The following is a 26,312-nucleotide window of genomic DNA, read 5'->3' on the forward strand; positions in this document are numbered from 1 at the left end:
CCTCTGGGCTAGTTATCATTTCCCCCGTCTTACAGAGGAGATTGCTAAGGCACCATGAGATGACATAAGTAGCTTGAAGTCACCAGATAGTAAGCGCTGCACCTGGGATTTGAAGCAGGACCCTGTTACCACACCCCACCCCACCCCACCCCTGCAAGCAGAGCTCCACAAGCGCCCCTCCCTCTGCTCCCCTCCTCTACTTCCCCATGCTTGCCTCCTGCCCTTGAGGAACCCTGTTTCTCACACAGGGCCCCAGCTCCCAGAGAACTGCCTGCTTATGAAGTGAAAGTGGGACTCCTTCCCCACCCCGGATCTGCAGCTTTTAAATCTCACCCATTGCTTCCGCCGGCAGAGCTGAGATCCACTGGGTGTGATGGGGCTTGGGGGGGCCCTGTTCTTCGAATGGGTTATGGTGTTCATTTGGAGAAACCCGCCCTCTCCGTGCATGGGGATTGTTAGCCTGAGTGTGATAAAACCTACCTTCCCCCAGACCATTGTGCGGGGTACTTGGAGAGACAGAAACAAGGCCAGGAAGTTCCAGATGGAGCTGAGGTGGGCACAACCGTATTTAAAGGATATCCCGTTCAAAGTGCAGGGCCCATTCCCAGTAGACTGCCTTCTCAGATGTTTCTTACTTGTCTTCCCTCTTCTGTACCCTCTTCTGGCAATCTTCCAGATTCCCCAAATCTGGCCGGAGCCAGCACAGCATGGGCCGGGATTAGCAGGTTCTCTATTGTGGATGCATTGGCCTTTCCAAGAAGGAAGCGGCAGCTGTTTCTCTGGCTTTCCTCTAGGTGTGAAGTGCTTTGCTGGCCCACCAGCCTGGTGTTGAGGGCTGTTAGAAAGCTCTTTGTACCTTCTGGTTCCTTCTGGCTCATGGGGCCTTCAATTCTTCAACACATTAATTCAACAGATATTATCACAAGACCTTGCCAGTGCCAAGGAGTCTCTGAAAATGTTTGGGAGACGGCAGTGAAGGAAACAGACCCAGTGCCTGGCCAAAGGGAGTTCACAGGCTAGCAGAGGAGGAAGGGGTGGGACATCTGTACATAGTTCGGGAACTGGGCTAAGTGCTGTGAGTGAAAACAACAGCATGTCAGGAAACAGAATATCAGAGCTGGACTAGGATTCAGGAAGTCTGGGATATGCCTTGCCAAGAAAAAGCCTTTACGACCAGGACTTGGGATGAGAAGAAGTTCGAGCGTCCCAGACACAGGGAATGGCGTGTTTGAAGGCTCAGAGGCTGGAAAGCATCAGGTGTGCTGGTGAATGTGCAGAGAGAGCTAAAGAATGAACCGAACTCAGGTCAACCAGAGCCTTCTGGGCTGGAAAGGATTTTATTCTAAAAGACAGAGGCCTCGAGGAGATCGTCTCTCCCCCTGCCTTTTCTGTTTGTAATCTACAAGAAAAAGATAATTAGCAACCCCTATTTGTTAAGCTTTATGAACCTTGTCTTCTTGTGTGAGACAATTCTGGAGACAGAAATGGTGGTTTTCAATATCTAGATGAATTAACGAAAGTCAGTATAAAGTCAGAAAGGGCTGCGCCAGGAATCGGAGCACCAGCTCTGTGGTACTCTGGGGCCGAAGTGTAAATGCATGTGAACCTCCTAGGTCCCAGCATCCTTCAGCAGGAGCTTCTGTGGGTGGGTGCTGGTAGATTCCAGTCCTTTCTAGCTCCTTAGAAGCAGGAACAAAAGGCCTCGAAGAGCAGAGGCTCTTCAAGAGGATGGTTGTCTGAGCATCCACATCGGCAGCAGCAAAATGCTGGGAATCCCATCTCCCCCGCCAAGGGCAGTTTTTCTTGCTGGTCTGCTGTCCCTCTGGCTTTTGCCCCAAAGTCCTGAAAGAGGTACCTTCTCCACCCTGTTCATCAAACCAGGAAAATGGCATACTTAAAAGGCACAGGGTTTGGAAAAAAAATTCTTCCCTTGGAGCTTTCAGGTCACAGAAAAAGCCTCCAAACCAGAAGGGGCCGAGACCTCACCATGGCATGCCAGCTTGCTTTGCGGGGTCCGCACTGTACCCTTTCTCCATACTCCTGTGACGCTGTCATGAGGTCACAGAGTGAGGGACCGTGGCAGGTCAGGTCTCTTTCAGCTGGTGGGTGGGCCTGTTCCCTAAGATAGGACACACTGGGTGAGGTCTCTGGAGGTCCCAGGCCCTGAGTGTTGCTGCCTCTTGGGGGAAACTTGGCATCTTCCCAACTTCTCAGCACCCCTCAGGGCCACCATGCACACATCCCAGATACCCCGCGTCTGGGCTTCAGATAGATTTGTGTCCCAGATGGTTCTAAACTGTGGCTGCACGTTCAAGTGGGGTGAGTAAGAGTCTCAAGCTAAGTGTTTTGGCCAGCAGTCAACAGTGTTTATTTACACAAGGTCAAGTTTCAACTCAAGCCTCTGAGGTGACGAACATATTCTGTTCTGACAGAGTGCCTTTCCTTTGAGAAGCCCCAGACACCTTCTGTGTGGTCTCTCAATGCCATCTCCAGATTTCCTCGGGCTTCCGGACTGGACACCTTCTTCCACCTACAGACTCAAATCCACTTAGAGTTCCAGATCCGCGTCTCTGATTTGAGGCTCTGTTGGTTTTCTTTATTGAGATATTTCTGTTCACTGACCCTCAGAGATGAATACCAAGCAGGGGGGTGGGGGTTGGAACTTTGGTGTTCAAAACCTGGATAACACTAGGAAAATATCCACCAACACTTGCACATCAGCCCCATAGGGCATCGTGGGGGACATTGTCACAAAGCATAGGTGATTTTGTGCTGAGATTATGCATAGACCATGCCCTGAAGTTGCAAGCTGAGCTCTGATTGAAGTTTCTAAGGCAGCAGCTCATATAAATGCCTTCAAGCAAGAGAAAGTACTGGTGTCTGCAAATTTGAGTTTATCCGCTAATAAACTTAGCAAGTGACCTCCCCTAAGTGAGAGTGCAGACTCTGGAAATCCATAGAGGTTCAGTGCATGTTAACAAAGCCCCAGATCTAAACTGGGCTTTGTGCCTGATTCATTCACTCCATTCTGTTCTCTGGCAGCCTCTGTTCTAGAGCTTCGGTGATGAACCAGATAGGCACCATCCCTCAGTCAGATGCTGGGCCTCGAGGATGAGCCAGACTGAAGTCCTAGCCTAGTCTCCCTTCTTGGCCATGATAAGTGCTTACGGTGGGACCAGTACTATTCTGAACACCGTGTGTATGTTCGCTCACTGAACCCTCTCAGTGATCTTAGGCCGTGGGAGCTGTTACTATCTGCACCTTGCAGATAAGAACACTGAAGCTCAGAAGGGTGGTGTGGTGTCCTTTGTCCAAATCACACAGCTGGTGATGCGAATCAGATAAGCTGGGTTTAGAGTCTTGGCCCTTCCCTGTCACCATCAATCACTGTGAAGGGAGAAGTCAGGAAAGGGAAAACACCTGTGCTCCCAGAGAAATGGGAATGAAGTACTGTAGGAGTTCCCAGCAGGAACTGCTTGGGAGCGAACAGGGTGAAGGGGCCTTACCCTTCCCCATTTGGACAGGTGTCCGTCCCTGCTGGAGAGTGTGGTAGGGGAGGGGATGAACTGCTGCAGCCCAGGCAGCTCTTCTGACCAGAAGTACACGGAAGAAGCATTTGCCTCCTTGCCAGGAGATCTGGGTTCTGGTTCTGGTTGATCCACCCTGCCCTGGGCAGTTTCCTCATCTCTAAAATGGGGACATTGACCAACATTATGGTCCAGTTTGGAAGTCCATGGTTCCAGCAGAGAAGGGAGAGGCTGGCTCTGTGTGCATTCCCCACAGGGTTTCTTGACCAGAAGATTTGACTCTGAGGCATGTGTGTCAGACATTTGACTTCCCAGAAGGTCCGGACAGTGTGATGAGATGTCTGCATTTCATCAGCGTCCCTCCCATCCCAAGTGCTTACATCAGCTGGGGCTGCATTCCTTCCTTTGTAGGCAGCGATTCCCTGTCTGTATCTGGAATCCTGTGGCGCTTTCACAAGAAAGGAAGATAGAAAAACAATCTGAGGAGTTTGAAATGGGGGGGGGGGGCAGGTGGTGGGTATTAGAGAGGGCACGGATTGCATGGAGCACTGGGTGTGGTGCAAAAATAATGAATACTGTTATGCTGAAAATAAATAAAAAATAAATTAAAAAAAAAAGAAAAAAGAAAGGAAGATAGAAACCCGGATAGATGCAGGGAAAGGAGGAGGGGGAGGAAGAGAGGGGAGATTAGGAGACACTGACTGATTTCTGCATCTGCTTTGAAATTTTGAGGGATTAAGGGCTTTCAGATACTTACAGTAAATGAGTGTTAATGGAGCTCAATCGCTTCAAAGAACTGTAGCCTCATCCATCTGCTCCATTTTTCTCCAGAGACAACTGTCAGTAGTTTTCTGGTATGACAGAGGCAAACAGGAGGTGGCCTGTTTTCTAGGATTAGAAATTAAAAATAAAGAAGAAAAATGAAAAGAAACAACAGCAAACGAGAGAGAGAGAGAGAGAGACGTAGACCCATTAAAGAATGGCAGCTTGTGCTTCTCTCCTGTCAGAAGCCTGGGAGCGTAGCTGAACTCGTGTTTTTTGGATCATGCAGCAGAGAAAGTGGGAGCCAATTTGAGCTGACCCATTGCATGTGTTCTCTGCACCGCTCTACCCATCTTGTGTGGAAGTATGCCGGGCACTCGCTTTCTGTGAGATTGCCATTGGGATGGGCGAGTCCTCCCACTTGTCGTGCACCTTGAGTATCCAGATGCTTCAAGCCAACACACACAGTATAATGATCTTCATCATTTTAAAACTGGTCTGAGGAGGCTGTGGATCCTAGTCACCAAAATGAATCTCAATCCAAGAGAGGAGAGATTTCCTTGAGGAAATCCAGATCTGACCCTCCCTGCTCATGGGCGTGGGGGGCGGGGTTCAGGCTTTGCTGGGGCTTACCATCAGGTTGTTGGGGTCTATTCTGATTGATCTTTTATAATCTGGGTAATATCTCTGGAGTAGGCAGGGAATGGTGACTTCACTGAACTCTTCTTAAATCTGAATTCAATAAATAACTATCAGTTGTCTGTTACCTGACGTCAGTGACTGACCTCTGTCGTCCAGGTCTGTGGCAGTGAGAGTTTTGGACACCCATATTGTGCATGGCAGCCTGGGGCTCTGCCGGAGCTGGTGTTTGCTGGTTAGACCTTCATGGTCAGAAAGAATCTAAAATGATTTTGTTGGTAATGATACCTTTCGGGTGGGAAGCACATATTGGGTAGGAAAATGTGAGGTCCTTATGGCATCGTCCATCAAAGTGAAAGTATCACTTGGAGTCCAAGCACTCCCCAGAAGGGACTTGAGCTGGCATTTTAAACTGGGCAGAGGTTTGTGCTACATGAAAGGAAGGGAAAAAGACTAAAGGAAATGAAATATTTAGTAATCATGGAGCATTTCTTCAATAAGGTATTGCTTGAGGTCCTAAGACTGAAAAAAATCTACCTGAAAGTCAGTTTTGCTGATTGTTTTGCTCTGTAATTTTTGTGTGAAGATTATTGATATTTCCCCTTTCGATTCCTTCTTTCAAACCAGACTTAGTGGCAATACCGTGAGTGGACAGCCTCCTACCCAATGGAAGGCAAAATAAAACTGTTTCCACCCACAGACCTGTCAGCTTGACTGTGATATCTCGCCAAACTAAAAGGAGCATTTCGTTTATTCACAGGTGTGCGGAAAGAGTTGTGCTGTCCCATCTGAATTCGTTTGGTTTCAGCGAAGTGTCCTTTCATTTCATGGGGACGGGGCCTTTCTGTCTAGGGGCATGGGCTTTTTGAGTTGAAAGTCAGAGGTCCTTCAGACAAAGTGATTGCTGAGAATGTTTCATTGACCTGTCTCAAAACGGCCCGAGATGCTCTGATGAGTAACAAGGGCTCCTGGGTGGCTTAGTCACTTTAGCATCTGACTCTTGGTTTCAGCTCGGGTTATCTCAGGGTCATGGGATCAATCCCCCACATCAGGCCCCATGCTCAGCCCAGAGTTGCCTTGTGTTTCTCCCTCTTCCTTTGCCCCTCCCCACCACATGCATGCATGCATGTGTACTCTCTCTCTAAATAAGTCTTTCAAAAAATAAGATGAAAAGGCTCTAATGTAACTTTAAATTATGCAAGTGTATATTTTTTCCAAAAAGTTAAAACATTACAAATAAAGTACTATGAAATCCTGGTGCCTTCCTTCCCTGTCCAGAAGTAATCTCTATTCTCATAGAGTGTGTCCTCTCCGAGGTAGTTTTCTTTGCATTTATGTTTATAGATGTATGCTCGTAGAAAATATAGTGTTTTGTGTGTCTGTAGGGCAGGGGATGTGAGCGAGTTATATAAATGTTACATCTCTATTTCTGTCAGCAACTTGCATTTCTCAAGGAATGCTATGTCTTGAAGATCATCCTGGGTTAGTACATAGAGCTCCGTCATGCTCTCTTTCATCACAGATGACGGTTCATACCTGACCATCCTGACCGCCGGGGTGACGGTGGCCGGGCTGAGGTGCAGTGGGTCTGGGGCTGGTAGGATGACAGGGTGTGGGACTGCAGGAAGCAGATGCAGCCGCCTTAGCCCCAATCAAGAGTATGCGTGACTTCCTTGTGTGTCTTTTCCCCCTTTTAATACATTAGTATTTTTTAAATAAGTGACTGTGAGCCAGAGGCAAGCAGAGAATGGTGTGTTATTTTAACTAAACTCTTAACTCAGTAACTGGAGTCGATGTTCTGGTTCCCCAAAAATGACTATAGCGGTTTATCTTGGCTTATCTTTACTAGAGGTGGTCTTTAATGTCACGGGATTTTGTCTTAGAGAAACTGGTGTCTCGTGAAGGGAGGGCGAGGGGCCGTGGTGCGCCTCCTCTCCACCTCCAGCCAGCTGTCTGGCCTGTGACAACTCACTGCACCCCTCTAGACCTCAGTTTCCTAATGTGCCGTATCCTTTTCTTGCCCAAAAGCATGGTATCTGTCAGGCTGGGCTCGGTTACAGGTAATCCCCAGATCTTAGCAGCTCAGACCACTGAGCTCTGTGTCTTGCTCGCACTGTGCCCATCCTCACTGCCGTGACTTCCGGGCCCAGGAGGAGAGAGCAGCTGCCATCTTGAAGGAGCTGGTCAGAGCATCAGAGGAAGACGATGGCAGGCTGACACCTGCTGCCCCGAGGCGGGGAGCTTTCCTGCCCGGAGTAACTCCTACTTCTGTTCACATTTGGAGAGTCCAAGCAAGGGACTTCAAGGGGGAATGGAAGTGTAACCCTGCCTGGTACCTAGGAAGAGAGTCCAAACTGTTTGGTTTTAAAAGATTTTATTTATTTATTTATTTATTTATTTAAAAAATTTTATTTATAGGGGCACCTGAGTGGCTCAGTGGGTTAAAGCCTCTGCCTTCAGCTCGGGTCATGATCCCAGGGTCCTGGGATCGAGCCCCACATCGGCCTCTCTGCTCCGTGGGGAACCTGCTTTCTCCTCTCTCTGTCTGCCTTTCTGCCTACTTATGATCTCTGCCTGTCAAATAAATAAATAAATCTTTAAAAAAAATTTTATTTATATTTGTGAGAGAGAGCAAGTGAGCACGAGCAGGGGTGAAGGGCAGAGGGAGAAACAGACTCCTCCCAGAGCAGGGAGCCTGACAGGAGGCTCGATCCCAGGACACTGGGATTATGACCTGAGTGGAAGGTGGATGCTTAACTGACTGAGCCACCCAGGTGCCCTAAAGATTTCATTTTTAATTAATCTCTACACCCAACGTGGGGCTTGAACTCATGAACCTGACATTAGGAGTCACATGTTCTGCTGACAGAACCAGCAGGTGCCCACAAGTCCAAACTATTTAGTGAGCCACCTACTTCTGTCACTGTGCTGTTTTGCGAGGAAGCAGGAGGCGAGTCTGAAACTGTTCCATGGTCCGTGAAATCCTATCCCACACGCTGATCCTCTCTCTCTATGTACAAAACCATTGACCTTTTTGTTCCGGTAGCCTCCCAGGTTTCCAGAGAGCAGCAGCCTGTTTGGGAAACTCACATTTTGAGAAATGAACAGAACTTGGCAGTAGGGGGACAGGGGAGGGCGGTGGCAGGTGGCTCAGCCTAAGTGCAGAGGCTCGGAGCCCTGGCCGGATTCCAGAGCACCTGGTGCCAGCCAAGCTGGCTTTGGTTTTGCTCGTGTTTGTATTTGTTTCCGGTCTCCATGTGACAAGTGTCCGCTGCAGAAATGCTTGCAGAATGTCAGAATGGCCTGACTCCTCAGAGCTGACCCTTGAGAACACTCTGGGCTATCACGCTAAGTTAGTCTCTGCTGCATTGTTCAAGAATGCTTGAGGGACTAGGCTCCAGATCTGTTAAGGATCTGGTATTGCAACACCAATTTGTGGAAAGCTGTGTCCTTTACTCTGAAATTGCTCTCTTTCAGGCCCAGGATGAATGATGATTCCCAGCAATTGGGGGTCTAAGAGAGAAATCATGAGGTCATTATAGAGGACGGGAAATGATTTTCTTGAGGTTTTTGTTCTTGATCTAGGCCATGTCAGTAGGGATGGAAGCCAGATTCTCTTTGCTCATCCTGGGGGTTGACATTCATAGCTATACTCTGGGCTGGGTGACGTCTACACCCCGGCTTTGCTGGGTGATTCTGCACAGAGCAGAGCTGCTGCTGCGCGGACTTGTTTACCAGCATCTAACTCAGTGTCTCAGAGATAACACTGAGGCTCTCTCTGTTCAGAGAGGTTTATTATAAAGATGTACGAGAAAGGGGTGGCACCCCTGGGTGGCCGAGGAGACTGGGTCCCTCAGCAGTGGGCTACCTGGACCGAGCACTTGTGTGCTGGGGGTTATTGGGACTCAGTGCGTCTCACATTCCAGGCAAATGATGCTGAGGTCTCCACTCTCGGGCAGGCCCGCTCCTACGAGACAGGGGCGCTAAGCACTTGTCCTGGTGACCTCAGCCACAGAGGGCTCCGGCTGGGCAGAAGGAAGCCCGGTGGGGAGATGCAGCCCGGTTGTTCTGGCTTCATTGCTCCCTTGGTGTGCTCACCACACTTGAAATCTCTTGCTCTGTCCATCTGTCCTGCCAGATTATAAACTCTGTGACTTTGGGAAGATAGTTAACCTCGTGTGCCTCAATTTCCTCATTTGTAAGTCAGCAGTAACAATGACCTCTGCCACCTAGTGTTGTCCCTAAGAACTGAGTGAGGTAATAGAGAAGATTAAATCAGATGATCATTACTGATATTTACGTGATGCCCAGTCCAGGCACTTTGAATATGAACTAAGTCTTTACAGCAACACTTTGGGACAGGGACTGTCCCTATGAAGAAACTGAGACACAGAGAGGCTGGCTAACTTGCTGATGAGCTCTGGGCCCCTCAGCCTGGCTGGCTCCAGAGACCACCTCTAGCCCTGCGTTACTGTGTCTCTCGCAGGGAGTGGAAAGCATTAGCTGTCTGCAGGGCCCCCAGTAAAGGGCTCACTCAGTGTTAGTGACGATCCTTCTGGATCCTGCTGGGGCCACCTCGCAGAGGAGGTCTTGACACCAGACCTCTGCAGAAGGACGCAGGAGGCCAGCCTCCTGGAGTCTGCCCAGTGCCCCACCCCCCACCCTGTCCCCCGTGGTCCTCCCGTGGGTCCTGTCGGCGATAGCACATTGTCCTGCTGACTGGACTGGCCTCAGAAGGGGGCAGCTGGATTTGCAGAGGGGGTTCAGGCAGCCAGGCTGACCCAGGCCAGGGACGGTGTTGCCACTGGGCGTCATCCTTGGTCCTCCAGTTTGGCAAGTAGAATTTCTCTGAGGGCTTTAAAAGATCAAAGAGTGGCAGGTGGTTCTTACTCTCCTTTATAAAATAAAAACCCAGTCCAAAAAGTGTCTGTCAGGAACTAGCTTCTGCAGCTCCAAAGAGGACCTTGCCAGTCACCTAGAAACAAGGGAATGGTAAGGGTACAGCAGATGTATATGGTGTGATTGCCAGCAAGCAAAAGATCGGTGTAGGCATAACTCTACATAGAGAAAAACAGAAAGGGAATACTCCAGAATGGTAACAGCATTTCCTGACGTTTCCACAGATAAATTGCTTTTATACTTGAGGGAAGTTATTGAAACATAAAAAGGCACATCTATGGAGATGAACATCTTTATAAAGTGCTTTTTATCTTAGCATCTCCATTACAAAGAATGAACATTTACTTTCAGGGTCACTGGGGGTAGTGGAGAAGGAAGAAAGCAGCAGCAGGGGGCGAAATCCTTTAGAAAGTGAAACTGAGTGTGGGGGAAGGGCCCTGCCAAGGTGCTGGGACTGAAAGGGGAACAGGAGTCAGTCAGTCTCTGCATGGGCGCCCCGGTTGCTCTGTTCCCAGATGGGACTCCTTTCTAAGTGAATCCTTTGACCCATGTGTCCCTGTGAGCTCTTCACAAGCATGCTGACCATGGGTCAACCCACTCAGCTCCACGCCCCGCCCCCCTCCCGGCCACCTACATACTTCTGGCTAATGCAGACCTCCCACCATTCTTGGGTTCCAAGTTCACCTTAGGCAGAAGTCTTTGCTTGGTCTCCTCCATTTTCCAGTTGTTTTGTTCTCCTTGCATTTGGTGTTCTGCTAGGTTTCTGTTGATGTTGTCTGCCTTGTTGTGTGCCCTCTGGTGACAGGGGGACAGTGGCCTTTATGCACAAAGGGTATAAATGAACAAACGAATGATGCTCAGGTCTCGGCTCTCGGGCAGGCCTACTGCCCTTCACCATGCTCTTCAGCTGGGAGGGCGCCCGTAAGACTGTCTTGCAGTGGGGCTCCCTGGAAGGTGTGGCTTCATCCCCTCCAACTTCTCCTGGCAGCTGGACAGCGAAGGAGAGAGTGGGGGCAGCCAGAAGACACAGGGACCTGCACTGACCATGTGCTTGTTCTAAATAAATTCCTGATCTGAGAGGAAAAGCTCTCAGTTTTGCACCGTGGAGTACAATGTTTGCTGCGGGGTTTTCATATATGGCCTTTATTATGTTGACATATGTTCCCTCCAAACCCACTTTGTTGAGAGAAATTTTTCTGGAGGGGGAAGAGAACGGGTGGAGGAGGGTCAGAGGGGGAGAGAGAGAGAGAGAGAGAGAGAGTCTTAAGCAGATTTAAGCAGGCTCCACGCCGAGTGTGGAGCCAGATGCAGGTCTTGATCGTGACCTGAGCTGAAATCAAGAGTTGGACCCTTAACTGATTGAGCCACCCAGGCACACCTGTTTTTTTCTTTTTTCCTTAAGGATTTTATTTATTTATTTGAGAGAGCACAAGCAGGGGGAGCAGCAGGCAGTGGGAGAAGCAGACTCCCCACTGAGCAGGGAGCTTGATGTAGATCTCAATTCCAGGACCCTGGGATCCTGACCTGAGCAGAAGGCACATGCTTAACTGACTGAGCCACCCAGGTGCCCCTATTTTTCTTTTCTAATGTATGCATATAAGTCTATAAGTTTCTATGGTTTCTTTAACTATATCCCACAAATGTTGATACATTGTATTTTCATTATTGTACAGTTCAAAATATTTTCTAACTTCTGTTTCCTCTTTGACCAGTTGTTTGGGGATTTCTAGGTATCCTTTTTTTTTTTTAAATTAAAGATTTTATTTATTTATTTGACAGAGATCACAAGTAGGCAGAGAGGCAGGGAGAGAGAGAGAGGAGAAACCAGGCTCCCTGCTGAGCAGAGAGCCTGATGCGGGGCTCGATCCCAGGACCCTGGGATCATGACCTGAGCTGAAGGCAGAGGCTTTAACCAACTGAGCCACCCAGGCGCCCCCTTTTATTTTTTATTTCTGCTTGATTCTACTGTGGTCAGAGAATATATTCTGAATTATTTCAATCCTTTAAAATGTGTTAAGAGGGGCGCCTGGGTGGCTCAGTCGTTAAGAGTCTGCCTTCAGCTCAGGTCACCATCCCAGGATTTGGGGATCAAGCCCCACATTGGGCTCCCTGCTCAGCGGGAGGCCTGCTTCTCCCTCTCCTACTCCCCCTACTTGTGTTCCCTCTCTCACTATCTCTCTCTCTGTCAAATTAATAAATAAAATGTTTTAAAAAATGTGTTAAGAACTTACGTTATTTCAGTTTGGACTACTATTACACGTGCACTTAAAATGCTAGGCATTCTGTTGCTGTTGGCTTTGTGTTCTATAGCTGTCATTTGGGAAAATTGTTATTCTGTTGAGATTCTCCATATCGTTACTGTTTACTAATTCCTTGTTCTTTTTGTTCTTTTAGTTACTCTGAGTCATGTATTAAACCCCTCCCCCATTGTGACTGTGGATATGTCTAGTTCTCTTATGATTGTCAATTTTTGCTTTGTTTTGACAATTTTACTAGGTGCATACAGACTAAAATATTGTATCATCTTATAGGATTGATCATTTTATCTGAAATGTTTTTCTCTCTACTAACGTTTCTTCCCTTAAATTCTTTATTTTTAATATAGCTATGCCAGCTTTGCTTTTTTGGGTGAGGGCATACCTTATATTTCTTTTCCTTTTGGGGGAAATGAATGGATGAATTAAACCCCATCATTTTACTTAAGATATGTCTCTCTAGGCAACATGTAGTATTTTTCTATCATATCTGCCAAGCTAAGTTTTATAATTGGAGTATTTAGTACATTTACATGTAATGGAATTATTAATACATTTGCATTTATATCTGTTGTCTGGTTTCTATTTGTCTTGGCTTTTTTTTTTTTTTTTTACCCTTTTATCTCACTATCCTTTTTTAGAATTAAGTGTATTTATTATTCCATTTCCTTCTTCTATTGTCTTGTATATGTTTCTTTTACTGTTTTTTAGTGGCAATCTTAGAGATAATAATCTGACCTTTGAATTATTACTGTCTAAAACAAAGTAATACTGGGTCATCCGGCTGGCTCAGTCACTGGAACATGTGACTCAATATCAGGGTCATGGGTTCAAGTCCCATGCTGGGCATAGAGCTTACTTAACAGAACAAATAAAATAGTCATATTTTTGCCTAGAACCAGAAAGTGCTTTGAGCTTAGAACACTTTAAGTCCATTTATTCCCCTTCACCTTTTGAGTTATTACTATTACACATGCTAATTCTGCATATATTTTAGATTCAACAAGATATCAGTATTGTTTTGTTTAGTCAATACACATTTCTTTTTACTCACATTAAACTTTCTGTTGCTCTCATTTTGTTTTTGTCTTAGGATCATTTTTCTTCTACCTGAAAAACTCATTTCTATATACATACACACTATATGTGACCTATATATGGCACTTCAGTCAAGATAAAGAGTATTTCTATCTCCCCAGAAATTTCTTTTATCTCCCTATGGAGTCTGTTTCTCCTGTCTTCTCCCTCCCCAACCCCAGGAAACCACTGTTCTGATTTCAGGGTTAGATTTCTAGAATTATATGAATGGAATCATATATTATGTACTCTCTTGAGTCTTGTTTCTCTTTATGCAGCATAATATCTGTGATATTCATGTTGTATTTCCTTCATATTTCTTATCAAAGAGTGCTCTACTGTATGAATGTACCCCAATTTATTGATCAGTTCACCTATCGTTGGCCTCTGTAGAAGTCATGAGCTACCGTATCACAACTAGAAGTAGAAGAAATTTGTTTAAAAAAAACCCCACAAAATTGTCAGAACCTCTGAGTCTTTTCAGAAGGCAGATTTCTAGAATGGGAAATATTTGCAGAAGGCAGATTTCTAGAATGGGAAGTTACAAAATAGAACTTTTCCACAGGTTCTTTTTTTTTTTTTTTAAGATTTTATTTATTTATTTGACAGAGAGAAATCACAAGTAGATGGAGAGGCAGGCAGAGAGAGAGAGAGAGGGAAGCAGGCTCCCTGCCAAGCAGAGAGCCCAATGCGGGACTCGATCCCAGGACCCTGAGATCATGACCTGAGCCGAAGGCAGCGGCTTAACCCACTGAGCCACCCAGGCACCCCTTCCACAGGTTCTTGATACATACTGTTAAATGGGGTCCCAGATGGTCTTCTCCAGGATATAGCCCTACCCACGGTGTATGAAAGTCCTTGTCTCACAATACCATCAATGGCATTTTTGACAAAGAAGCTTTGACAAGAAATTGTTCTTTTTAATCTTTTCAAGTGTGCAAAGCTTGAATTTGTTATCTAATAGTTGAAAGTAATTGTATGCTGACTATAAACCAGTAGGTACCATACTTCTTTCCTTCCTGAGTTCACAGAACAGTCTGTGATCTCATCTCTTTAACTGCATGCCTCATTGACTTTCTGAGAAACTACTCTGAAAAGCTAATTCAGAGTCCTTCCTGGCATTGGTCTGCTAGATGGTGGTGGGGACAGGGCAGGAGCTCCGATGTCTTCCTGCCCCAGCTTCCAGTGGTGGCTCAGGAGCTACACGCTCCAACACAGTAGCCACTGGCCACAGGTGGCTTTTGAGCCCTTGATGTCTGGTTGGTCCAAACTGAGATGTGCTGTTAAGTATAAAATGCACACCAGATTTCAGAGCCTTAGTATGAAAAAAATGAATATAAGATGTTTCACTTAGTTCTATACTCCTTACATATTGAAGTAAGATGTTTAATTTATGTGTTAAATGAAACATGAAAAAAAATTTTCATTTCTTTTTACTTTTACTAATGTGGCTACTAGGAAATCTTGGATTACACACATAGCTTGCATTTTCTTTTTTTCTTTTTTAAAAGATTTTATTTATTTATTTGAGAGAGAGCAAGCAGGAGCAGGGAGAGGAGCAAAGGGAGGGAGAGAGAGAAGCAGACTCTCTACTGAACAGGGAGCCCGATGTGGGGCTCAGTCCCACAACCCTGGGATCATGACCTAAGCTGAAGGCAGATGCTTAACGACTGAGCCACCCAGGTGCTCCTTGCATTTTATTTCTATTCAACAATGTGTTCTATAGTCTTACAGAGACTCTCTCTCTCCTGTCTCTACTTTTTTTTTTCCTTGGAATGCCTGCCCTCTGGCTTTGTTTTCTTCAGAGATGCTTCCCAGAGCCTTTTTTGGAGGCTCTGCGGACTTTATATTCAGTTCAGAGGATCGAATTGCAAGATGGAACCTGGGCACAGATCTCCATAACGAGCCTAAGGTGGTGGATTGACCCTGAGATTTGTTACCAGGGAACTAAACCTCTCTGAGAGCAGATCAGAAAGCCGGGAAGAAGAGGAGGGGTTGGGGTTGCCATCTAACCCCTCAGCTCCCAATGGGCTCTTTGACCTGAACACCAGTAGGCTGTACCCTCACTTGCCTTTGTCTCAAGAGAAGGCTTTAAGTGGTAGACCAGCCCTCCCCTGACCTTTTCTGCTTCATTTCTCTGCTTTATCTTCTTCTGTCATTCTGTGATGGGTCTTGTTTTCTGGCCATCTTCATTGGCTTAATAGGGATTTTTTTTGTTGTTTCCTGGCCCTTCCTCACCAGGATCTCCACCTTCAGTCCTCTCCACTCTACACCACTGCCCTGGGAGAGCCCCTGTCACTGGAGCAGGTCCAGCTCAACAAACCTGATTTCGGCCCAGCATTGGCCTTCTGTTTGCCCGGACATGACAACTTGACCGTCTTCACTAGCTAGACCTACCTTTTACCAGGTGAAGACTGTAATGGAGCCCTGTCAGGGCCAGGAGATCCCTGGTTCTGTTTGGTATTGTGGTAACCAGATGTCTATGAAGTGAATTTCTCTACAGCGCCCCAGGATGTAGATTTGATCTACCCTAGGATTCTGTTTACTGAGCCAGGTTCAGCTTTCTGTTTCCTCTTTCATCATTCATATTTTAAGTTCCTGCTGAATTGAGTGAATTCTGCAAATCTGATTAAATCTCAAACTGGGACTTTGGAAACTATAGAGCAACCGTCTCCTTGCCAGTAGGCTGATGTGTGATTTGTTGCTCTGTTTAGGTAGCTGTAAATCGGGAGACTGAGGTTTCTGCCTTGGATGGCAAGAGCTGAAGGTGTCTACAAGGTTACCATGGGCAGGCAGAGGGGCAAAATCACTGAATTTTGTTGGAGTCACAGGCTCGGAAGAGATGAACTGTGAGTAAAACAGGACGGACGTGGATTAGGTTTGAACAGATGAAACATAACACCAGTTCCAAGCTTTCTTCCGGCTCAGCAGTCATGCCTGCAAGACATGGACTCATGAAGTAGACGGGCAGTTCCCTTTCTAGTTCTTGCGGGTGAAGGGTCAGTGCAAAGAAAGTCTCGGTTTTGTGCTACTATGTCTTTAACACCCTCACATGCTTCTGTGAACAAACAGGTCTCAGACCTTGGATCTTCCCAGGCAGTGCTGTTGAGGTGGGATAAAATAGCAGGGTTTTATTTCCAGTGAATTAACTTTGGTGTTGCTTTCTATTTATTAAAAATGATGGGCAAAATCATATTTCCTTAAAAATTAGTCTGAGTTTTAAAAATAGTCCATTTATGGGGACTAAGAGAGTATAGTTGCTGTGATGGGCATGGGTAACATACAGAATTGCTGCATCACTGTAGTGTCTCCCTGAAACAAATATAACATTGTGTGTTAACTATACTGCAACTGAAACAAATGAAAAAACAAAAATAAATAAAACAGTCCACCTAAAGCACAAAGTAAAGCAAAGAAAGCACAGGTAGGACTCAATTATGGCCAAAAAAAATATATGTGAACATGTTGCCCAAGTGACATTTAGAAAACATTGTCCTAAAGGAGGAAGGTACAGAGAAGACCAACATCCTAGAGTTCTGGATTTAAAACTAACCCGTCATCAATTTCTTTTGTTCATTTACTATAAATTATAATAGTATTTTCAGAGAAAACTGTCTCTTTCTTTTTTTTTCTTCCAATTTTGCAGATTCCAGAAAGAAATTGGAAATTGAAGATTTCAGAAGAGGAAGTTGTTTTAAAATATTTTGATTTACTTCAAAGAATAACATTGAAAAGTTAAAAAGGTATCATTAACCTTAATTTAAATTTAATGTTATCACTGGTAGCCCTTCAGGGAACCAGTTTTCTAAAGCTTTGGATTCTAAAATAGGTCATATAATTGACCCCAGTGGAAAAGGCTGAATTCACATCTAAGAGGCAAAAACATATGTCTAGTAGTAGTAACTAGTCATTTCCATTCCTGAAAGTTCTTTCCGGTAAGGATGTCTTGCTTTCTTCTTGTTTAGAATGTTAAATTGTATTGTCTCTTGCTTGGTCACTCAGGTTATAAAAGGAAAGTAATTGTGTGGGGTCCCACTGAGAAATTTTTGTAAGGCTTGCAATGTTTAGCAATGGATAGATTTAAAAAGGGAAAAATGGATGTGTGCAAAAGACCAGGAGACTCATGTGTGACTTGGGGGGGGGAATTCCAGAACCTGTGGACTTGACTATTAACAGATGTGGGCTTGTAAGAGCTAATGACAGTAATGGCACTGACAGGGTTTAGAAGTCTGTCATTTTGGGGGCAGTGGGGCTCAACAGAAAGGTTTAAAAACACTCTCTCTGGGGTGTGTGAATTTTTCTACCAAAATGAGGGACAAAGTTGTCAGTTCAAGGCCTTTCTACTTCCAAGAGAATGACCCATTTTATATACATAAAGATGAGTGGAGAAGTGGCTGAAGGATCTTAATGGTACAAGAAAGGAAATCAGTACGATTTGGGGCTCGTGCAGGTGAACGCAAGTTAGTTTTTAATACCCAAATAAAATGGCCTGGGTCCCAGTTTCTACCTAGACAGGAAGTTCAGCAGGTACATGAAGTTTTCAGGGATTTCCAGGAAGATGGCTTTTCCTGATCATCTGCCACTTGGAAGTCCACATCTTCTTCCCTCTTGTCCTGCTTCACTCCACACGTGGCATTGTTCCTCCTAAATTCCCCAGGATCTAAGTATATGGTAGACTTTGCTGGAGGTGTGAGGATAGCTGTGAGGGGTATAGGGCAGCTCCAACACAACCCGGAACGGGCAAGAGTGACAGAAACGTCCCTGTTTCCAGGTTCCTGGGCTCTGGCTACCACAGGAGACTTCTTGCTGAACTGTCCCCCCTCCTCAGGCCATTTTGGGCTCAGACCCTCTCTCCCACCAAGCCTCAATTCCCCCACAACCAACCGTGGTTTTCTTGCTCCCAATTTGGATGCACCCAATTTCTTTTTATGGAAGATAGTATACCTTTATTTCTATCCCAGGCTGGGATTAAGGCACACTTTTATTTTTTATTATTTAAAAGATAATAAGTTTTGCTGTATGAAAGGGTTGTCTACCTCTGGCCACCCTCCACCGTCCCTTGGCATGTAACCCACAAGCAGAAACAATTCAATTATGATTTTTTCTTTACTATGTTTCAGATCTCCATCTTTTTTAATATTAATTTTTTAAATTTTTTGTTTTAGAATGAACAAGGTGCACATGAGTGGGGGAGGGGAGAGGGAGAGTCTCAAGCAAACTCCATTGTAAGCGCAGAGCCCGAAGTGGGGCTCGATCTCACAATGGCGAGATCATGACCTGAGCTAAAGTCAAGAGTCTCATGCTTAACTGACTGAGCGATGGCAGCGCCCCTCAGATCACCATCTTAAGCATGACTCCTCCTGTTTGAAGTACAGAAATTCCAGGACCAAAGGGGGTGGGGGAGCTTTCCCATGGCGTTTGCTTCCTTGGTGATTTTGTTTGTCTCTTCAGGGGCAGCACTGAGAGCGAGGAGGGCATCCTGGCTCCTGATTGGCCTCTGCCAGGAAGACACCTGTAGCCAAAGATGAGTTTGGGCAAAGTAGTCGCTTGCTCCTTCAGCCATGGAAAAGCAGGGCCACAGTGAGGTGGGAATAATCTCATCTGAGTCTCACTCCCATGTTAAATTATTGAAAATCCACCGGGAACTTCTGGTCACCCACATCCGCAACACCCAGTGTCTGGTGGACAACTTGCTGAAGAATGACTACTTCTCTTCTGAAGATGCAGAGATCGTGGGTGCCTGCCCCACACAGCCCGACAAGGTGCCGATGACGGGGGCTGGCCTTGGCAGGCGATGTGTCTTGGTTGCTGGAAGGGGCTTCTCCCGGGGGGCCTGAGTGAAGACCTCTGGGTATTTAACACATTGGCGGGATTTCCCCCTGGGGTCATTTATAGGACAGACACCTGAGTCATCAACTTATGACACAATTACATATTCTCCTCTGCGTTCGCGTGAACAGCAGACTCCGCTTACCTCGCTGCTCTCCTTGCTATGTGTATCACTTCCCAAGCCACTTGTTTTCAGTCCACTTCTGATTGGGAGGAGGGAAAAATTAAATGACCTTCGAACACTAGCAGTGATGTTCATTCAGTGCCTTTAAACTCCAGGAAGCTGCTCAAGGCTGGATGAGACTCTGAGAACAGTTTGCCTCTGGCTTGGGAGCAAACACCTCCCAGGCTGGGTCCACAGTAAAGACTTTTGTACCCACCACTGTGGGACTCCCTAACAGCCCTTAGTTTCCTTTTAGCTTTGTGTCCTCTCCTGAAAAATAGAATTGGCAAGACCCAAACCTCTTTGGCTGGAAGGGTGACAGAACTTGTCTGTAATGTGATCTGCCAACCTCCGGGGAAACTAGAGGGTTTCTGGGGTGTGGGGGGGAGCATAGTAGCTAACTTGTGTGATTTTTTTTTTTTTTCCCCTGCATTTTTATTTTTTATTTATTTTTTTTTTTAAAGATTTTATTTATTTATTTGAAAGACGGAGATCACAAGTAGGCAGAGAGGCAGGCAGAGAGAGAGAGAGAGGGAAGCAGGCTTCCTGCGGAGCAGGGAGCCCGATGCGGGGCTCGATCCCAGGACCCTGAGATCATGACCCGAGCCAAAGGCAGCAGCCCAAACCACTGAGCCACCCAGGCGCCCCCCTGCATTTTTAATAATACAAAAAGTCCTTTTTAGGGTCTAACTTACATCATGGGGGCCTGTTAGTCCCTTGCTGTGTGGCCCAGCACGCTCCCCCACCTCATTCCACCTGTGTAGTAACTGTCTCAGCAGCACTCATTTTCGGCCAGTGGTAGTGTTGGCTCAAGAGGGACAGGAGACCAGATAATTCCAGAGGTGGACACAGCTCTCATTTGTGAGTCTGACCTTATTACTTGGAGGTTCATGGAAGCCTCCAGCTTCTTAGAGCTGTGTGGTTTAATTTCCTACTATGGGGGGAGTCTCCCTCACAGATTCTAGGCCCTTCAACAGGTAGCATCTCATACCTCTAGGGGGACAGTCAAGCTTGAGGATGTTGTAGGAACTTGGAGCCCTGCATGTGAGCCTTTCTGGTGGGGGACTCCCCAGGCACTTGCTCACCCCCTCATGCTTATGTCACCACTAGGTCCGCAAAATTCTGGACCTGGCACAGAGCAAGGGCGAGGAGGTGTCTGAGTTCCTCCTCTATGTGCTCCAGCAACTCACAGATGCTTACATGGATCTCAGGCCTTGGCTGTCGGAGACTGGCTTTTCCCCCTCGGAGCTCATTCAGAGCAAAGTTGTCATCAACACTGACCCAGGTATGAGTCCGCTCCCCCAGGGTAGGACTGCAGACACCAGGCCAGCAAAGCCCTGGGGTTTGGAAATGCTGTGGTGTGTGGGCTCAGTGGGACATGAAGGCATGGTCTACCATGGTTGGCTCTGCCCCCCACGTCGGGCAGTGGGCCCAGGTGCTATGTTCCCTGTCATCCAAGTGCCGCCGGGGGACTGTGCTGAACTGACCACAAGTAGTTGGTCTTAGAGGCTTGTGGAAGTGTGGGAATGGCCTTTCTTCTGACTTTCTGCTTTCTTCTGACATTCTTTCCCTTTTGGACACATAGAGACTTTAAATATATATATATATTTAATTAATTTATTTATTTGACACAGAGAGATCACAAGGAGGCAGAGAAGCAGGCAGAGAGAGAGGAGGAAGCAGGCTCCCTGCCGAGCAGAGAACCCGATGCGGAACTCGATCCCAGGACCCTGAGATCATGACCTAAGCCGAAGGCAGAGGCTTAACCCACTGAGCCACCCAGGCGCCCACATAGAGACATTTTAATGGTGGCACGAATTCCTTTCAAAAATCTTTCCAGGGGCACCTGGGTGGCTCAGTGGGTTAAAGCCTCTGCCTTCGGCTCAGGTCATGATATCAGGGTCCTGGGATTGAGCCCCACATCGGGATCTCTGCTCAGCAGGGAGCCTGCTCCCCCTACCCCCTGTCTGCCTCTCTGCCTACATGTGATCTCTGTCTGTCAAATAAATAAATAAAATCTTTAAAAAAAAAAAAATCTTTCCAAAATTTATCCTAGGCAAAGTATTCTTCTCTCACCCCTAGTGGCCAGTCCAAGAGCCAGCGAAAAACCAATATGAAGCCAGTCCCAAAACCAGTAGCCAAAAGTGGCCATTTCCAAAGCACAGTGGGACTGCATCAGCTAATTGATTCATTCAACAAGTATTGATCGTATCCCCACCACGTGCCAAGACACTGTGCTAGATGCCAGGGGTATGATGGGGAACAGACCAGATATGGTTCCAGCTCTCAGGGAGCTCGGAGGCTGGTACATGGGTCCCAGCTGTAGGCGGTCATACAAATGTGTGATTGCACATGGTGACAAGGACGAGAGCAGTTCAGGCTGCTGTGAGTGCATGCAATTGGGGCCATGATCTGGTCTGAGGACTGGGAAGCCTTCTTTGCATGTCTCTGTGCTCACTAGTTTGAGACATTTGTTGGCTGTATAATACCCAGCACCAAGGACCCCAACGCCAGTGTTTAAAGAATCCAGTGTGACCTTGAACACAGAAACAGAGGACAGTGTCCCAGACTATCAGGGGCATGTTTGGGGGAAACCAGGCCAACCAGCAGGTCAGGGACCAGGCCTTCTGCGGCCGGGCTGTGGATACCTGTGATACCTGTGGCCACTGTTAGCTTCTTACTCTTCCTGCCCCTTCCCACTTCCTTCTGCTTTCTTCCCCAGGAGCAAAGGAAAATGCTTCTGCCTGTGATCATTCTTTCAAAAGATCTCTCCACTGTCAAAAGATCTCTCCACTGGTTCCTTTAGCCAACTACTTTGGTAGCTTTTAAAGTATAAGTCACTCTACAGAGCTAGATGTGAACTACATCTTGTGTGATTCTATTTATAAAAAACAGAAAGGCAAATTAATAGAGCTAGAAAGCAGATTGGCCATTGCCTAGGGCCAGGGGCAGAGATTCGCTAGAATTGGGCTTAGGATGGAGGGGTTTTAGAACTGGAGCATAGTAACGTTTGCATAACTTTTTAAATTTACTAAAAACCATTGAGCAGTACACAATGCCTATTGTAAAATATGTGCATTTATGGTATGTAAATTATGTCTTACTAAAGATGTAAAAGATAAAATTCACAAATATTAAGCAGACCACTAAGTTGGACTGAGTTGATGGAAAGAGGTTGTAGATGAATTTGGAAATGGGCATGTGTGTCTCATTTTTGTTAACTGGATTATAATCCAAATCCCAGAAGTATTTTAAAGGAATTTATGGAACAGCCTTTGGTCTGGGGAAGGATCGCCTCTGTCTAGTATAAGCCCAGACTCTAGCTCAGGTTTGCTGAGCTCCCTGCCCATATGAGCGTGTCACCTGTCTGCTCCCCTGTGAGCAGGTGCTAAGTCAGTGACCCCCAGGAGTCCGCTGGGGACCTGGGGCTGACGTGCTCTGTGTCGTTGAACAGGGCAGTTTTTCTCTTGGTTTACTCTCTTTGTGCTTTGGCCCGTCTCCTTTGTAATCCAGATTGACACGGACTGTTGCATCTTCTCACTCAAAGTTTTGGCATTTAGTGTGGAGACTTCCCCTTGTTTTCAGAGCAGTGTGATCAGCAAAAGAAAGCGAGAGCAATTTCTTCCTCAGCCACAGGAGTTTCCAGCGCCTGGCTGCCTCAGTCTCCGGAGCCTGCGGCTCTTGATCTGGGGGTGGTGAGTTCCAGCTCCATGCTGGCTGTACAGATAACCAAGAAGTCTCACTGAGAACTGGTTATCTTCCCTCCCCCACCGCCCAGTGAGCAGGTACACGGAGAAGCTGCGACAGCAACTGGCCCGTGATTCCAAGTTCGTCCTGTGCTACGCCCAGAAGGAGGAGCTGCTCCTGGAGGAGACGTACAGCGACACCATCGTGGAGCTGGTGGGCTTCAGCAACGAGAGTCTGGGCCCGCTGGAGAGCCTGAGCTGCCTGCTGGACCACTGCACCGGGGTCCTCAGCGAGCAGGGCGAGACCATCTTCATCTGCGGGGACGCGGGTGTGGGCAAGTCCATGCTGCTGCAGCGGCTGCAGAGCCTGTGGGCCGCGGGGCGGCTGGACACCGAGTTCAAGTTCTTCTTCCACTTCCGCTGCCGCATGTTCAGCTGCTTCAAGGAGGGCGACACGCTGTGCCTGCGGGACCTGCTCTTCAAGCATTACTGCTACCCGGAGCAGGACCCCGAGGAGGTGTTCGCTTTCCTGCTGCGTTTCCCCCAGACGGCCCTCTTCACCTTCGACGGCCTGGACGAGCTGCACTCAGACTTTGATCTGAGCAGCGCATTGGACACCTGCTCCCCCTGGGAGCCCGCCCATCCCCTGGTCCTGCTGACCAACCTGCTCAGCGGGAAGCTGCTCAAGGGGGCCGGCAAGCTGCTCACGGCCCGCACCGGCGTGGAGATCCCGCGACAGCTACTCCGCAAGAAGGTGCTCCTGCGGGGCTTCTCCCCTAGCCACCTGCGGGCCTACACGAAGAGGATGTTCCCCGAGCGCGCTGTGCAGGAGCACCTGCTGGCCCAGCTGGAGGCCAACCCCAACCTCTGCAGCCTGTGTGCCGTGCCCCTCTTCTGCTGGATCATCTTTCGCTGTTTCCAGCACTTCCACAGCATTTTGGAGGGCTCTGCGCAGCTGCCCGACTGCACGGTGACCCTGACCGATGTTTTCCTGCTGGTCACTGAGGTGCACCTGAACAGGACGCAGCCCACCAGCCTGGTGCAGCGGAACACGCGCGGCCAGACCGAGACCTTCCACGCCAGCCGGGGCACCTTGCGCTCGCTCGGGCAGGTGGCCCATGGTGGCATGGAGAAGAGCCTCTTTGTGTTCCGCCAGGAGGAGGTGCAGGCAGCCGGGATGCAGGAGGGGGAGCTGCAGCTGGGCTTCCTGCGGGCTGTGCCGGAGCAGGGCCTGGGCGGGGTCCAGCAGTCCTACGAGTTTTTCCACATCACCCTTCAGGCCTTTTTTACTGCCTTCTTTCTCGTGGTGGACGACAAGGTGGACACTGGGCAACTGCTCAGGTTCTTCCAGGAGTGGGCTCCGGGGGGGGCGGGAGCCGAATCCTGCTATCCCCCCTGTTTCCCCTTCCCGTGCCTGAAGGGCAGTGGCCTGGCAGGGGAGGACCCCTTCAAGAATAAGGATCACTTTCAGTTCACTAACCTCTTCCTGTGTGGGCTGTTGTCTAAGGCCAAACAGAAACTCCTGCGGCACCTGGTGCCCGCCGCTGCCTTACGGAGAAAGCGCAAGGCCCTGTGGGCACACCTGTTTGCCAGCCTGCGGGCTCACCTGCAGAACCTGCCCCGCGTGAAGTCTGGGACCTTCAACCAGGTGCAGGCCATGCCCACCTTTGTCTGGATGCTGCGTTGCATCTACGAGACGCAGAGCGAGAAGGTGGGGCAACTGGCGGCCAAGGGCATCTGCGCCAACTACCTCAAGCTGACCTTCTGCAACGTGTGCTCGGCAGACTGCAGCGCCCTCTCCTTCGTCCTGCACCATCTCCGCAAGCGGCTTGCCCTTGACCTGGACAACAACAATCTCAATGACTACGGTGTGAGGGAGCTGCAGCCTTGCTTCAGCCGCCTCACCGTCATCAGGTGAGGACGAGGGGGCCCAGGGAGCAGCTGGTGGGACTGGGGTGGGCCAGACTCCGGAGATGCCAGAACCAACCTTTAAGGGGTAGGAGCTCCTGATTTACCCTGGCACTCATGACCACGGGTCTTGGAACACCCAGACCTCTTCTGTTTCAGCGTGACAGAGGGCAAAGAGCACAACTTCCATGGCCGGCAGCCCCGTCTGGGTGTCCCTGCGTGAGTTGCTTAACCTCTCTGATTTCCTCATCTGGAAAAGGGAGATGCTGGTAGCCTAGCAGTTACAGTGATAGCAACCGGCATTTATTGAGAATGGGTGAAGTACATTACAAATTTTACATGATTGACTCGTCCACACTATAAGGTGGGAGGTACTCTTCTCTTCATTCTGGCAAATGAGGCAGTGGAGGTACAGAGATGGTCTCAAGGTCACACATCGGGGCCACGATGGAGCCAGATTCATAAAGATTTATGAGATTTATTGAGATTCATGAGAGGCTCAGAGATAGCCCATGGATGGTTTTTGACACATGGGAGCTTTTGTGATTGCAGAAAAAGCAGACTCTGTGTGCTTATCAGCCTCGGTTACTTTCCATGATCAAAGTCAGCAGCTTGCCAGGGATCTTAGCACAGAAAGCTGACTCATAAGTGGTTTCTTGTGTGATGCTTTAGAGGAAAGTTAGGTCAGTCTGCTTTCTTCTGTTAACATTTCTTCTATAAAATACACCTTGTAAATCTCTATGAGGGTTTCAGATCTTGTAACTTGGCGCATGCATTCCTGAGGAGCGGAGGGGATTTGGAACTCGTCCTGGGTACCTGTTACCACCAGCGCCACCGTGTACATTATTTGGGGACACTGGGGTGTAGGGAGCGTGAAGCTGCCCTGGCCTGTTCTCTGTGCTCTCAGCCTGGGCATGCTCACACTCCAGGCACTCCACCCCCCACCCCCGCCCCCAGATGGGACACACCAGAATGGTACTTCTGCCCCAGGCAGCTGTCTTGGGGTGAAGTTTTCCTCCATACCAGTAAAGGAGAGAGCAGGAGGAAATGGGCAACTCCAGGGAAGCATTTTGAGCTCCCTGAGACCATCACTGAGGGTTAACTTTGAGAGTTAATGAATGCTTAGATAGGTTACAAGCTTGTTTCTCATGGAAAAGTCCAGAGGAGGGCAGTTCAGGGCTGCTGTGGTGCCTCCACGATCCTCAGGAGCCCAGGCTCTCTTCTGTGTTGCTACGGCCCTAATGGCCTCACTGTTTGATTTCCACCTCTTGCACCTCTTGGCCCAAGATGGCTGCTCCATTTCTGGCTGTTCAGTCGACATACTAGCCACCAGGAAGAAGAAAGGGCAAAGAAGGATGCACCTCGTTCTTTTATTTTTTTTTATTTTTTTAAAGATTTTATTTATTTATTTGACAGAGAGAGAGATCACAAATAGGCAGAGAGACAGACAGAGAGAGAGATGAGGAGAAGCAGGCTCCCTGCTGAGCAGAGAGCCCCCTATGTGGGACTTGATCCCAGGCCCCTGGGATCATGACCTGAGCCGAAGGTAGAGGCTTAACCCACTGAG

At 47.9% G+C, this 26,312-nt stretch overlaps 2 protein-coding genes across 4 annotated transcripts in view; one reads left to right on the top strand and one right to left on the bottom strand.

Moving 5' to 3' along the window:
* ZNRF2 (zinc and ring finger 2) overlaps positions 1-26,312 on the bottom strand; it is a gene marked incomplete at its 5' end in the record, with an annotated part of 380,791 nt that overhangs the window by 182,502 nt on the left and 171,977 nt on the right. The window lies entirely within an intron of this gene.
* NOD1 (nucleotide binding oligomerization domain containing 1) overlaps positions 1-26,312 on the top strand; it is a 69,206-nt gene that overhangs the window by 4,928 nt on the left and 37,966 nt on the right. The window contains exons 2-6 of one of the 3 annotated variants that reach the window (XM_082692860.1): positions 15,874-16,008; positions 16,806-16,902; positions 18,611-18,921; positions 20,262-20,436; positions 22,930-24,751. In XM_082692860.1, coding sequence (XP_082548986.1) covers positions 18,721-18,921; positions 20,262-20,436; positions 22,930-24,751 — 2,198 coding nt within the window. In that variant the 5' untranslated portion in view covers positions 15,874-16,008; positions 16,806-16,902; positions 18,611-18,720. The remainder of the gene's footprint in view (positions 1-15,873; positions 16,009-16,805; positions 16,903-18,610; positions 18,922-20,261; positions 20,437-22,929; positions 24,752-26,312) is intronic. The other 2 variants (XM_082692859.1, XM_082692861.1) reach the window with 2 other exon arrangements.

The sequence above is a fragment of the Mustela nivalis genome, assembly GCF_964662115.1.
Source record: "Mustela nivalis genome assembly, chromosome: 12".
In the NCBI taxonomy this organism is placed as follows: Eukaryota; Metazoa; Chordata; class Mammalia; order Carnivora; family Mustelidae; genus Mustela; species Mustela nivalis.